The sequence below is a fragment of the Macaca fascicularis genome, chromosome 20, assembly GCF_037993035.2.
Source record: "Macaca fascicularis isolate 582-1 chromosome 20, T2T-MFA8v1.1".
Classification (NCBI taxonomy): Eukaryota; Metazoa; Chordata; class Mammalia; order Primates; family Cercopithecidae; genus Macaca; species Macaca fascicularis.
In genome coordinates this window covers 20950663-20964123 of record NC_088394.1, presented here as the reverse complement: position 1 = coordinate 20964123, position 13461 = coordinate 20950663, and the positions used below count along the sequence as shown (strand labels likewise).

Here is a 13461-nt window from a genome sequence, read left to right as displayed (position 1 = left end):
GGGATATACTTTCCTGTTTCTGTATTACAAGGGCAAATAGTCTGGGTCAATAAAAATACAATGATTGTTAACTTAAAAGTAAAACTTTATACCCTAGAGGATTCTTTATGCCACTACTTCCAAGTTCAAAGACTGGTTAAGTGTAGTATCATGAGTCAGGTGTAGGTGGAGCAGCAGCCCTCATATTCTCAGGCCAGCTTATCTTATCACTATGAAGGAGAGGTGGTGGTGGAAGCAGTCGGGTTGGGATGCACATAATGATGGGATACAAGATAAGGACAGTCATTTAGAAGAGTAAGAAATGAGTCAGGTGCGGTGGCTCACGCCTGTAATCCCAGCACTTTGGGCGGCCGAGGCAGGCGAGGAGGTCAGGAGATTGAGCACATCCTGGCTAACACGGTGAAACCCCATCTCTACTAAAAATACAAAAAATTAGCTGGGCGTGGTGGCGGGCACCTGTAGTCCCAGCTACTCGGGAGGCTGAGGCAGGAATATGGCATGAACCCGGGAGGCGGAGGTTGCAGTGAGCTGAGATAGCGCCACTGCACTCCCTCCAGCCTGGACAACACAGCGAGACTCCGTCTCAAAAAAAGAAAAAAAAAAAAAAGAAGAGTATAAAATGATGATGATTAGGGGCCAAGTGAAATCAAGTCAGGGTTACTTTCTTAAAATAGCCTTGTCTCTTTTTTTATTTGAGACAGGGTCTCACTCTGTTGCCCAGCCTGGAGTACAGTGGCATGATCTCGGCTCACTGTAACCTCTGCGTTCCAGGCTCAAGCCACCTTCTGACCTCAGCCTCCTAAGTAGCTGGGACTACAGGCGCATGCCACCACGCCTAGCTAATTTTTGTACTTTTTTGTAGAGACGGGGTTTTGCTACATTGCCCAGTCTGGTGTTGAACTCCTGGGCTCAAGCAATCTGCCCACCTCAGCCTTCTAAAGTGCTGGGATTACAGGCATGAGCCACTGCCCCAGCTTGGTTTTTTGTTTTTTATTTTTTCTTATCCCCACTGTCCCTATACAAAGTAGACCTGTTGGTGAGAAGATGGCTCAGACATGTACAACAGAAGGCGAGTTGGTAAGTTTAATGTAGAAAACGGGGAAAACCCACTTAGTTTGGATTAATTCTGTAAGTCATCATGTTAGGCACAGTAGGGAACACAAAGAAGTACATGACATAGTCCTTGCCCTCAAAACAGCTCAATCTTGTAGGGAATAATAATATATGTGAAAAAAAAAATTGCAAGAACAGGAGAATGTCCTAGGCTTAGAATAGTAAAGAAAATCTTAAGATGCTGGATGGTGAAATACTTGAAGAGGAAAAATAGCAAACTTCACTATTTAGGTTGGATGACATGAAACTGCCAATATTTGACTCTTCTTTACCTCTAGTCATCTAACATAAGCCCATATTATAAACTACCATTAGTTTAACCTGATGTTTGATACATCAGGTGTATTAAATGCACTTCTGACTGCCATCTCAGTGGACGGCAGCGCTCTCACTGACAGCAGAGTTTAACCTAATGGTAGTTTATTTGAAGGAGGAAGATACATACACTCAAGCTGACAAGGAAGCTTGTTGCAGATCTTATGGGAATGGGCCCTCCCGCCTCCATATTAAGTAGATGGGCACCAAACATAAGAATAACATATACTGCCCGAGGACGCTTATGCATCCTTCTGAAACTGGATCATGAAGTTCTATGTTGTTAAATCGTACGTTTTCATTTACTTACATTTATGATATCAGCGTTAGCCACTGAATCAATCTGCTGAAGGACTGTGGATGGTGGCACGTAAGAACCAGCAACTAGAGCCTGCGACCCGACTTCTTCCAGGAAACGTTCAGAAGACTCCACTGACATTAGGTATCCAGCTTTCAGCTTGTTCCTGTCCAATAAAAGGCAGAAGTCAGTTTTACAGAGCTAGAGAGCAAGGCAATTATTTTTTTTTTTCTGGGTGGTGGCGAGGGGCTGTGAACATCAAAGCTTTATTTAATCGATATAGTAATAGCATGTCTCCCTCATCCTGAATTCCCCAAGAAGAACGGCGCTCCCTTCTCTGGAACCTGACACTAAAACAGTAAGTCTGGAGGGAAGAAGTCTCCTCAGGGTTGCCGAAGTGTCCAATTGAGGGCCCACTTTGGCCTCCATTTGTGGGTCCATACACTGCTACAGATTTGAGTGAGACAGCTGGAGAGCTCCCTAATGCTTCCCAAGGCCTCTGGATCCGGTTGTGCAACGTGGATCCTCTGCACGTCACTGGCCAGTCGCAGCCCCCTGGCACAGTGAGGAAGATGTCTCTGCTGTCAGTGAGAGGGCTGCCGTCCACTGAGATGGCGGTCAAAAGTGCATTTCATACACCTGACGTATCGAACATCATAGCTTGGCCCAGCCTACCTCGTATGTGCTCAGAACGCTTACGATAGCCTGCGGTTAGGCGAAAGTCATCTAACGTAAGCCCATTTTATAAGAAAGTATTCATTATCTCATGTACTGCATATCACTAGCCTAGGAAAAGATCAAATTCAAGTATAGTCATGTACTACATAATGACGTTTTTGGTCAATGATGGACCACATATATAATGGGGTCCCATAAGATTATTAGGGAGCTGAAAGATTCCTATTACTTAGTGACAACATAATGCTGTAGTGCAATTAAAAAAAATTTCACGTGGCATATGTTTACAGTGTTTAGCGTCTATAGCAGTGCACAGTAATGCCCTAGGCCTTCCCATTTACTCACCACTCACTCACTGACTCACTTGAAAGCAGGAGTTTTCGGTCCTGCCAGCTCCATTCATGGTAAATGTCCTATAATGGCATATTTTTTTTTTAATCTTTTGTGCTTTATTTTTACTGTACCTTTCCTATGTTTAGATGCACAAATACTTACCATTGTGTTATAACTGCCTACAGTATTCAGTATATAGTGCATATACAGGTTTGTAGCCTAGGAGCAACAGACTATAATACAGACCTATGTGTGTAGTAGGCTATACCATCTACATTTGTGTAAGTACACCATGAGGTTCACACAGTGATGAAACCACCTAACACCACATTTCTCATAACGTATCCGCATCGTTATGTGACCCATGACTGGAAGCTGAAATTGCGATGGTTTTGCTCTGTAGCCAAGTTGAAAAATTGTAAGGTTATCTATGGCAAGTTGGGGACAGTGTGTATTATAAACCTACCTTCTGGCTGCTAGACTGTGCAGACCAGGGATCTTGAAGACCCTTCTGTCAAACCAGGGTGTCACCACAGACAACTCCACCTGGCCCACGGCTGGGGTCACAGTGTCATAAAGGTCACAGTCTTGACCTTTTCCTTTTGCCTTTTCCTTGTATGAACTGGGTTCTCTTCTTGGATGGAGGATACCTTTCAATGCTTACAGTTTAAAGATTCTCATGTTTATTTTCTTCTTATGCTACCATTTCACTTGTATTACCTGTGAGTTTTGGCAGGTTTCGGGGGTGTCTGAAAGAGCTTCTGCTGTCTGTTTATTTCTGCGGTATCCACTTCAGCTGTTGCTGCCTCTTTTAGGGCCTGTTAGTTTCCACCAAGGGTGAAGTAGAGTCAAGCCAGTTCCTCTTATGCAGTGAAACAGGGCAATTTTAAAGTATGCGCCCCAAAACTCTTCAACGTGTTTTTGGTAAACAGGCAAACTAACAACTTACAGTGCTAATGGCCTCCATTCTATTTCTTCAGTTCACCAAGTACTGTACTGTATACATTACTATTTGCAAAGCTGTCAGTACAAAACTATACTGAATAAACTCCAGAGATTGCTTTTTGATTTTGGACTAGAACTTGGATCTAGGTAAAACTATTTTAACGTGAGGTTTTGATTAGTGAAGCAACTCCTGCCTCTTGCTGAGATTTGTCTCAGTGAGCACAAGGTATGATTGAAAAGGCAGGTGGGGAAGGGCAGTACAGGTCTTATAAGTAACAGCAGCTTAAATATGGGCACAAAAGCATCCACTTGAAATAAAACAAAATCCAATTCACAATTCTCCCAGAAACTTATTACTTATAGACATAGTGTTTGATAAGACAGTCGATATTTAAACCTCAAAGTATCATCCTTTAACACGCTATAGCAAGACTTCCATTTAAACATAATTACAATTTAATGCTACAATTTTACCACTTTGTCAGCTTAATTAAAAAATGATTTTACCTGCAATAAACTACCAAGAGGTTATTAGTGTGTACCTTCAGCAATGACACCTCACTTTCTCTCTTTCACTATAGGAAGACTAAGAACCTTATAAGAAAAAGTATCGACTCCATCAAAATGGCAGAAAACATATCTTGACATTAATAATCAAAATTCTACTTTCTACATATCACCATACCTTGTAAGAACTGTGTTATATTTATTAAGAAAATACCTTCTCTTAAATAAATTAATTTGAAAAACTTAGGTTTTTCTTAAGTAAATCCAGTGTTTCAATGTATTCTCATCATGTTTTGTTTTTGGTACAGTCAAGCAGCCCTGCATCCTATTGATTCTTGGTTTTATATACACAATATTTAATAAATTGTGTTGTACTTATACAAGAGATGCAATTTTGTAGTGTGCTCAGCATAACAAAACTTAACAATACTAATGGGAACAGAAATGACTCAAAAGTTGTTCCATCCTGGGTTGTAATTCACCCTGTTATATTTCCCCTGTGCGCAATACTAAATGATTGTAACAACCACTGGAGTTGCAAAATTCACATTTTGAATTGTCTTAAGTAGATGGAGTCAAACTTAAATGCCTTAAACTGCTGTATGAAAATGCAGATTGATTTCCAACTTTGTCCCAAGTCTTTTAGAGAAACCCTCGAACTACTAATGAATTAGGAGTGTTGTTAACACTTTCAATCTGGACAGTGGGGATTTAAAAATTGCCAAAAAGCAGACAAATATTTTAGTCTTTCTTATAAAACAAAACAAAATCAGATCTGTTTTGGGTATAAATCAGTAATGAAGAAAGAAACTATTGTAGAATAGGTACTCTTATATACTGGTGGTGTGATTAGAAACTGGTACAATCTCTTTAGATTTGTGACTTAGAAATATATACCTTTTTTTTTTTTTTTTTTTTTTTTAAGAGACAGGGTCTTGCTCTGTTGCCCAGGCTGGAGTGCAATGGCATGATCTTAGTTCACTGTAACCTCAAACTCCTGGGCTCAAGCAATCCTCCTTCCTCAGTCTCCTGAGTTGCTGGGGCTACAGGCACACACCAACACACCTGGCTAGTTTTAAATATCTTTTTGTAAAGACAGGGTCTTACCGCATTACCCAGGCTGGCTGAACTCCTGGCCTCAAGCGATCCTCCTGCCCTAGCCTCCCAAAGTCCTGGGATTACAGGTATGAGCAACTGCACCTGGGCAAATGCATTATTTAAATATACACACATACACACACTCTAACATGGAGCCTTTCGTTATGTTTATAACTCTTAACTCAGTTGGGAATCTACACCAAGAAAGTAATATGAAATACAAAAATATTTGAAGCCCAAAGATATCTTTATAACTGCAGAAAACGCACAAGTGTATTTTGACACACCAATGAATATTGTTTAAATTTTTAGTAATTTGAATCAATGAAAACATAGAATCATTGGTAGGGAATCAGATTATTTTTGTCTTTTAATTGTAATTTTCAAACTTCTATAATAAGGATGCTATTTAAATAGGATAAAAAAGTATACAGATGGTCTTAACTTACGATGGTTTAACTTATGATTGTTTGGCTATATGACTGGTTTATCAGGGTATTAAATGTGTTTTTGATTTATGGATTTCTCAGGATGTAACCCCAGTGTAAGTCAAGCAGCATCTATCCATACAATATTAAAAATTATGTTTAAAAATGTGTGATCAATAAACTAAGAAAAATGTTAACAATTATTCTCTAATTTTTGTGAAGACAAGGTCTTGCTATGTTGCCCAGACTGGTCTCAAACTCCTGGTCTCAAATGAACCACCTGCCTTGGCCTCCGAAAGTGCTGGGATTACAGGCGTGAGCCACTGTGCCTGGTCAAAATGTTAACAATTGTATCTTTAGGTGGTAGGATATGGGGATGTTTCTCTTTTTATGCTTTTTGTGCTTCTCAGTCCTTATGAGCATATATTGTAATATTGTTATAATCTGAAAAGAATACAACTTTCAAATAGCGAAAACATAAAACACAGTTAATACTGAGACTTACTTGGCAGCTTGGACATCTGTGTTGGAAAGGTTTCCTTGAGCTATTGTTTTGACTTGATTATATGCAGCCTTGATTACCTAGGACAGATAAGTAAAAGTTGGTCATCTGTGGTCAGTACCAGAGTCTCCTGCAGCACTGACATGCTTCTTTACTGAGGCAAAAACACAGATGGAAGGTTAGTTCCAGACAAACAGCACAGTGTCCACGTGGAATGCTGTCATCACTATGGGTTCCTTATTCTTCCTATGTTCATAAGGCAGCTGTTTGTACACAATCCTTCTGCCCCAGCCTCCCAAGAAGCTGGGACTACAGGTGCATGCTACCAGGCCTGGCTAATTTTTTAGTTTTTTTTTGTAGAGATGTGTGGGCTCAAGTGATCCTCCCACCTCAACCTCCCAAAGTGTTGGGATTATAGGTGTGAGCCACCACACCCGGCCAAACACATGGATTTCTAATCACCCATAAAGAATAAGCACTTTAAAACTTCTCCAGACTCTTGCAGTGTCATGCCATTAATACTGCTATCTCTTACTATTCACTAAGAAGCGAGTAATAATCCATACACAGCCAATTTGTAAGGCTTGTCCATACTTGAAAGCAAGAGTCAAGAAGGAATCTGAATCCTTGCATAGTATTTAAAAAAGAAAGAAAGAATAAAGTTCCAGGGATGTGGGTACTTGGTAAATATTTGTTGACTAAATAAATAAATCTGGCCATGATTTTCTCCATCCCAATGCTGGCTGAGTCTGCTACTTATTTTTCCCTCTGATCACCTAAATTCTAGGACCTCTGTTTCCCCTTCATTTTTGCTGCCCATTTTCATAGCCACACCCCAGACCTGATCATAGCCTAGATTTGCATACCTCTGAAGTCCTCAATTCTAAGACCCCGACCTCAGTCTTTAATTTCACTATCCTTATTCTTCCACTTCATCAAGATCTCTGGCTTCACTTCTCTATTGAGCCTAGATCCCTGAATCATCCTTTTAATCACTCTTGCCACTCCAATGCTCCCAGCTCCCTTGCCATATCCTCATACTTCTGACCTGCCCACTTTGCAGGATTCCAACCTGGGATTAACCCTAATACCTAACTCCTCCATTTCTCCATTAGGCTTGTGAATGCAACGGAGGAAAAATTACATGACAGTGCTGACTCACTGTACTGTGAATTTGTGGTCGCTGATTTCAAGGATACACCTATACTACAGTGAATACCCACTTTTTGTGTACCTCACTATTTGTCCCAAACTTCACTACTTTCTTTAAACTTTCCTCCCTTCTCTGTCAAAACATGACTTAGCCTCCTGTCTCACTGAGGCGTTACTTCCCCATATTCCCAATATCTTCCAATATTAGCCTGTCTATAAGGCTAAACAGTCCCCTTGTGTGCTGGATCCCACGTATTCCTTTCTCAGACTTGAGCCATTTATAATTTTCTGTCTCCGCTATCTGCTCTGCTCTTTTTGTTCAGTATGAATGTCTCTTTCAACTTAATCTCTGTGTAAACTCTCCTAAAACAGCCTGCTCCTCGAATGTCTAAGCTCCACTAGCCCACACCAACCTCTCATTTCTTACTTGTCATTCATTCCTTAATCACTACACATTTTAGCCAGTCTCCACTACTCTAGTCAAAACTGTTAAGATCACCCATGATGTCCTAGTTTGCTGAAACTACCAGACTTCTCAGTGGTAATGAATGTTATTTCACTGTGGGTCAAAACGGTGTTCAACATTCTCTCTTTCCTAGCCTTCAAATATAACAGCTTCTCTTTTTCTTTCTGTTTACCTGGGCCATTTTTCTTAGCCGCTTGCTCCTTAAATGATGTTCTTTCCCAGAAACTGAGCTTTAGTTTTCTTTTCCTACAATCATTCATACATATCCCTGATTTCTACACAATCTCTATACTGAAGACTTGCAAATAAACATCTTGGCCTTCCCCTCTCCTGGGTTCTCAATTTAGATGTTTCAGAGCCAACTCAATGCAACTTGTCCAACCAGAACCAAAATTTCAAGTAGGCAATTCTCTCCTCTTTCCTGGAAGCATTAGTATACATGTGTAAATTTCCCTATAGCAGATAATGCTTCAATGATATCATACTATACAGAGCTCTGGTAAGTCATTGCATTGCATTCAAACACTCCATATTTTAACTGGAAACATGTTCATGGCCAGTGGGGGAAAATAACTTGTTCATGAAAGAAGTTTGGTGAGTATGCAACTTACATCTCCAGCAGCTGTGGCCTGGGAAATAGTATAAATCCCGAAGAGTCCAGAATCTGAGTAACTGGCATTAAATGCGGAAACCTGAAAGATAATGAGACTTTACTGTATGATATTCTGCCAGGTAAAACAGGGCACGATTTCTTTAAGTTTGCCTAGAAAAAACTTGGACCTTCACAGTATAAACAAAATAGATTAATATTTTACTTAATCAGTTCTGTCGAGAACTAAAGTATTCTGTATCTTCCAGAACTATCACGGCTTTGTTTTTTCATTTAAATATTTCTAAAATGACTGCTCCCTTTCCTTTATGCTGGGTATTTTCTAACCCTCTTTAGATGATTAAAGGTTAATGCAAACACTAATCCACAAACATTATTATTATAATACAGATGGGCTTCAGCATTAGGCAGACCTGGTTTCTTCTCTCTGCTGCTAGTAGGGACTTTTTCACCAATTTACTTTTATTTCTCTTATACACTCAAGTCAAAAAGTTAAGAGAAAAATTTCTGCTTAGTGGTCATTATCCAGATGTCCAAGGTATCAAGAGTTTAGCCTCTGAATAACAGGGATATTGCTATTAGTTTGAGCAGAGCTTTTAGCTCTCTAGGGTGAACCCAATTTACAGTGTTTATGTGGACCATTTATGTAAAAATTACCTGAATTCTTATTAAAAATACAGACTTGCAGATTCCTGAAATGGACTTACTGACTCAGGTCCCTGTGGATGTAGCCTGGGAGCCCAGATTTTTAACAAGTGTTCCAGGTGACTCTTATGTACATTAAACTTGGAGAACCATTGGCTCAGTCCATGTAAAGCATAAGAATGGACTTCAATTTCTTTTTTTTTTTTTCCTATTTTTTGAGACAGTCTTGCTCTGTCGCCCAGGCTGGAGTGCAGTGGCACAATCTCGGCTCACTGAAACCTCCGCCTTCTGGGTTCAAGTGATTCTTCTGCCTCAGCCTCCCAAGTAGCTGGGACTACAGGCGTGCGCCACCACGCCCAGCTAATTTTTGTATTTTTAGTAGAGACGGGGTTTCACTGTGTTAGCCAGGATGGTCTCGATCTCCTGACCTCGTGATCCGCCCGTCTCAGCCTCCCAAAGTGCTGGGATTATAGGCGTGACCCACCGCAGTTGGCTTGGACTTCAATTTCTTTAATTGTAATTCTGAGGCCGTCCTATTTATACTCCAAATTTCTGGCCAAGTTCTGAACTAGGAATTTCTATTAAATTACTTCATTGGATTAGGAGAGATGGGGGTTTCACCATGTTGGCCAGGCTGGTCTCGAACTCCTGACCTCAAGTGATCCGCCCACCTCAGCCTCTCGAAGTGCTGGGATTTTAGTTGTGGCCACTGTGCCCAGCCTCTCATTTTTCTTTTTAAATTTAATCTCAAGCTGAAGGAGTGAGTCTGTAAACAATTTCTTGGTGTTCATCTTGTCCACTTGGTTGGAAAACAAAGAATAGTGAGATTCAGGAAGTAGCCACAAGAACAGAAGGGGACAGAAGAAAATCTAGAAAAAAAGACTAGTTAGAATCCAGGGGAAAGTTTAATATCTACAACTTTATTCTAAAGGGAACGGATATGTAGATTCCCTTTATTTCTAAGCATTAAATTCCTCTTTCTATATGACTAATGACAAGTAACAGACAAAGTAGAAAAGCCAGTGAGTTTTTGATAGACCCTCAAATATACTAAAATCAAGCCTGGCTATGTCTTCAATTGTACAAAGATTTTCTGTGTGTTTGTCTTACTTTTTAAGAGTAGATTATCAGAATTACATCTTAAATACTGAGCCTTTGAAAGCAAAAGGAGAGATACCAACTGTTCAGACTCACATCAAATGGCTGCTGAGTCGCCTTGGCAACAGCCTGGTGCAGATGGCTGGTAGTGTTGCTGCCCCTCTTGACATGTGGCCCAGCACCGAGGACATGCTGAAGAACACTAAACGCATTTGCCTCTGCACTTCCCGCGACAGCACTCTCTGCTACAAGAGCAGCATGGACAAGACTGTCTCCATTCTGTTCTCGGATTTCACCTGAGGCCAGGTTAAGGATAGAGGGAAGAAGAAAATGGCTTGTTCACCATTGGTTTCATTCTTCACTATTTCCTACAATACAGTATTAACCCACGAGTCTTTTCTGTGGCTTGGTGCTTTCCCCATACCATCCTGTCCCCAAACACAAACAAAATATATGCTTAAAATACAACATCCAAGTCATCCAATTCTATGCCGAGACTGTTGAATAGTAAATATTCAGGCCTATTCCACCTCAACATGCTATTCTAGTGGGGAAATGCCCTTCTGATAAATTAACCCTAATAGAAGGAAATGCTTACCTCCACGGTATTTGGCCTTCACACCAGATAAACCAAACCCACCCCTCATGTTGAGAAACTGTTCAGCAACTTGCTTTAGAACAGGATGACTCACACCTGTTTCAACAAAAGCAAAAACAAAGCTAGAACCAGAATTACTAAAACACAATCATAAAATATTTTTTCTTTGTTTTAAAAATACGATTGTAAAATCCGAACATTACAGATATAAGTAAGTCTTCTTGCCATAATGCCACTCTCCCAGAGATACCCAGTTTACTATAGTTTACTATTACTAAACTATTTACTATATACTTAGTATTACTATTCATCTAGAATTTTTTTCTGTGTAGTTAATATTACCCTCAATTTATTTCTAAAATGGTATTATTCTACAGATATTGTTTCTAACTGATCTTTCATAATTTAAAAATTTCTAAGTGTTTAGTCTATATCAAATATTTAATGGTTATAAAGAATCCCTTTCTATGGCTGTACCGCCATTTATTTGATCAGTCCCCTCCTGATGGACGTTAGCATGTTTCTAATAGTTAGCTCTTAAAACAACATTGCATTGTCCATAAAGAACACTATATCAAGAAAGTAAAAAGAGGACCCATGAAATGCAGGAAAATATTTGCAGATAATATATCTGCTAACAGCTTGAGTATCCAAAATATATAAAGAACCTTTACAACTCAACAATTAAAAAAAAAACCCAATTAAAAAATGGGCAAGACTTGAATAGACATTTCTCCAAAGTTGACTGGGCACGGGGGCTCACACCTGTAATCCCAACAGTTTGGGAAGCCGAGGCAGGTGGATCACCTGAGCTCAGGAGTTCGAGACCAGCCCAGCCAACATGGTGAAACCCCATCTCTACTAAAATTACAAAAATTAGCCAGGAATGGTGGCGTGCACCTGTAATCTCAGGTACTCGGGAGGCTGAGGCCAGAGAATTGCTTGAACCTGGTAAGTGGAGGTGGCAGTGAGCTAAGATTGCGCCATTGCACTCCAGCCTGGGCGACAGAGAAAGCCTCTGTCTCAAAAAACCAAAAAACAAATAAGTTATACAAATGGACAAAAAGCACATGAAAATATGTTCAATGTCATTTGTCATTAGGGAAAAACAAACCAAAATCACAATGACCACTTCCCACCCAGTAGGATGGTCATAGTCAGAAAGACAGACAATAAGTGTTGGTAAGGATGTGGAGAAATTGAAACCTTTGTGCATTACTGGTGGGAATGTACAATGGTGCAGCTACTTTGGAAAACAGTCTGGCAGTTCCCCAAATGGTTAAACAGAGTTACCATATGTCCTGGCAATTCTATTCTTAGACATAACCAAAAGAACTAAAAACAGGTGTCCTAAGAAAAACGTACACATGAATGTTTATATTTATGACAGCCAAAAGGTGGAAACAACCCAAATGCCAATGAATGAAGAAACAAAATGTGGTAATGGAGCATTCTTGAGCCATAAAAGGGAATGAGACATTGACATATGCTCCAATATGGATGGACCTTGAAAACATTATACTAAGTAAGAAAAGCCAGTTACAAAAGGCCACATACTGTATGACTCCATTTATATGAAATGTCCAGAAGAGTCAAATCTATAGAGACAAAATAGATTATTGCTACTTAGGAGGCAGAGGTCGGAGGATCACCTGAGCCTAGGAGTTCAAGTGAGCTATAATTGTGCCACTGTGCTCCAGCTTGGGCAACAGAATGAGACCTCCATTTCTTAAAAAAAAAAAAAAGAGTAGATTAGGCGATGCCACAGGCAGGGGGAAGATGAGAATGGGGAGTGACTGCTAACGGGTATGGGGCTTTTGCAGGGGATGATGAACACACCCTGAAATTAGGTAGTGGTAATAGCTAATTTATTAAAAACCACAGAACTACATACTTCAACAGGGTGAATTTTATGGCAAGTAAATAATATCTTAAGCTGTTATTTGCAAAACAAAACAAAAAATATTACAAATGATATTCTCATGCAACTATTTTGTAAACTTGACCTAATGTTTCTGTAAGACAAATTCTTAAAAGTCACTGGGTCTACGAGTATAAACATTTAGAATTTTATTTTTTTGAGACAGAGTCTCGCTCTGTTACCCATGCTGGAGTGCAGTGGCATGATCTCGGCTCACTGCAATCACTGCCTCCCGGGTTCAAGCGATTCTCCTCCTCAGCCCCCCGAATAGCTGGGATTACAGGCTTGAATCACCGTGCCCGACTAATTTTTGTATTTTTAGTAGAGACGGGGTTTCACCAGGTTGGCTAGGCTGGTCTTGAACTCCTGACCTCAGGTGATCTGCCCATCTCAGTCTCCCAAAGTGCTAGGATTACAGGCATGAGCCACCATGCCCAGCCTAGAATTTTAACAGATATATTCAAAAAGATCTCCCAAAATGTACTAGTTTATATTCCTACTAACACTTTGTGAGAGTGCCTATTTCTCTATACTCTGGTTAATTCTGGGCAGTGTCAATCTTTTAATTTTGCCAATATCACAGATTAAAATTTTCTTAATTATTAGTGAGGCTGATCATTTAAAACAAAGATAGTTGGCTACGCTTATACAAACATATTTCTCCCATGAACTGTCTGCTCATGCCCTTTGCCTGTTTTTCTAGTAAGCTGTACCTCCTTTAAAAAAACAGTCTGTGAAAGCTCTTTGCTTTGAG

At 40.0% G+C, this 13461-nt stretch overlaps 1 protein-coding gene across 1 annotated transcript in view; it reads right to left on the bottom strand.

Moving 5' to 3' along the window:
- The window catches only part of UQCRC2 (ubiquinol-cytochrome c reductase core protein 2), a 30576-nt gene that overhangs the window by 1188 nt on the left and 15927 nt on the right, over positions 1 to 13461 (bottom strand). The window contains exons 9-13 of the mRNA XM_045382605.2: positions 10787 to 10882; positions 10285 to 10484; positions 8447 to 8527; positions 6221 to 6297; positions 1739 to 1892 (exon numbers count right to left, since the gene is read on the bottom strand). Coding sequence (XP_045238540.1) covers positions 1739 to 1892; positions 6221 to 6297; positions 8447 to 8527; positions 10285 to 10484; positions 10787 to 10882 — 608 coding nt within the window. The remainder of the gene's footprint in view (positions 1 to 1738; positions 1893 to 6220; positions 6298 to 8446; positions 8528 to 10284; positions 10485 to 10786; positions 10883 to 13461) is intronic.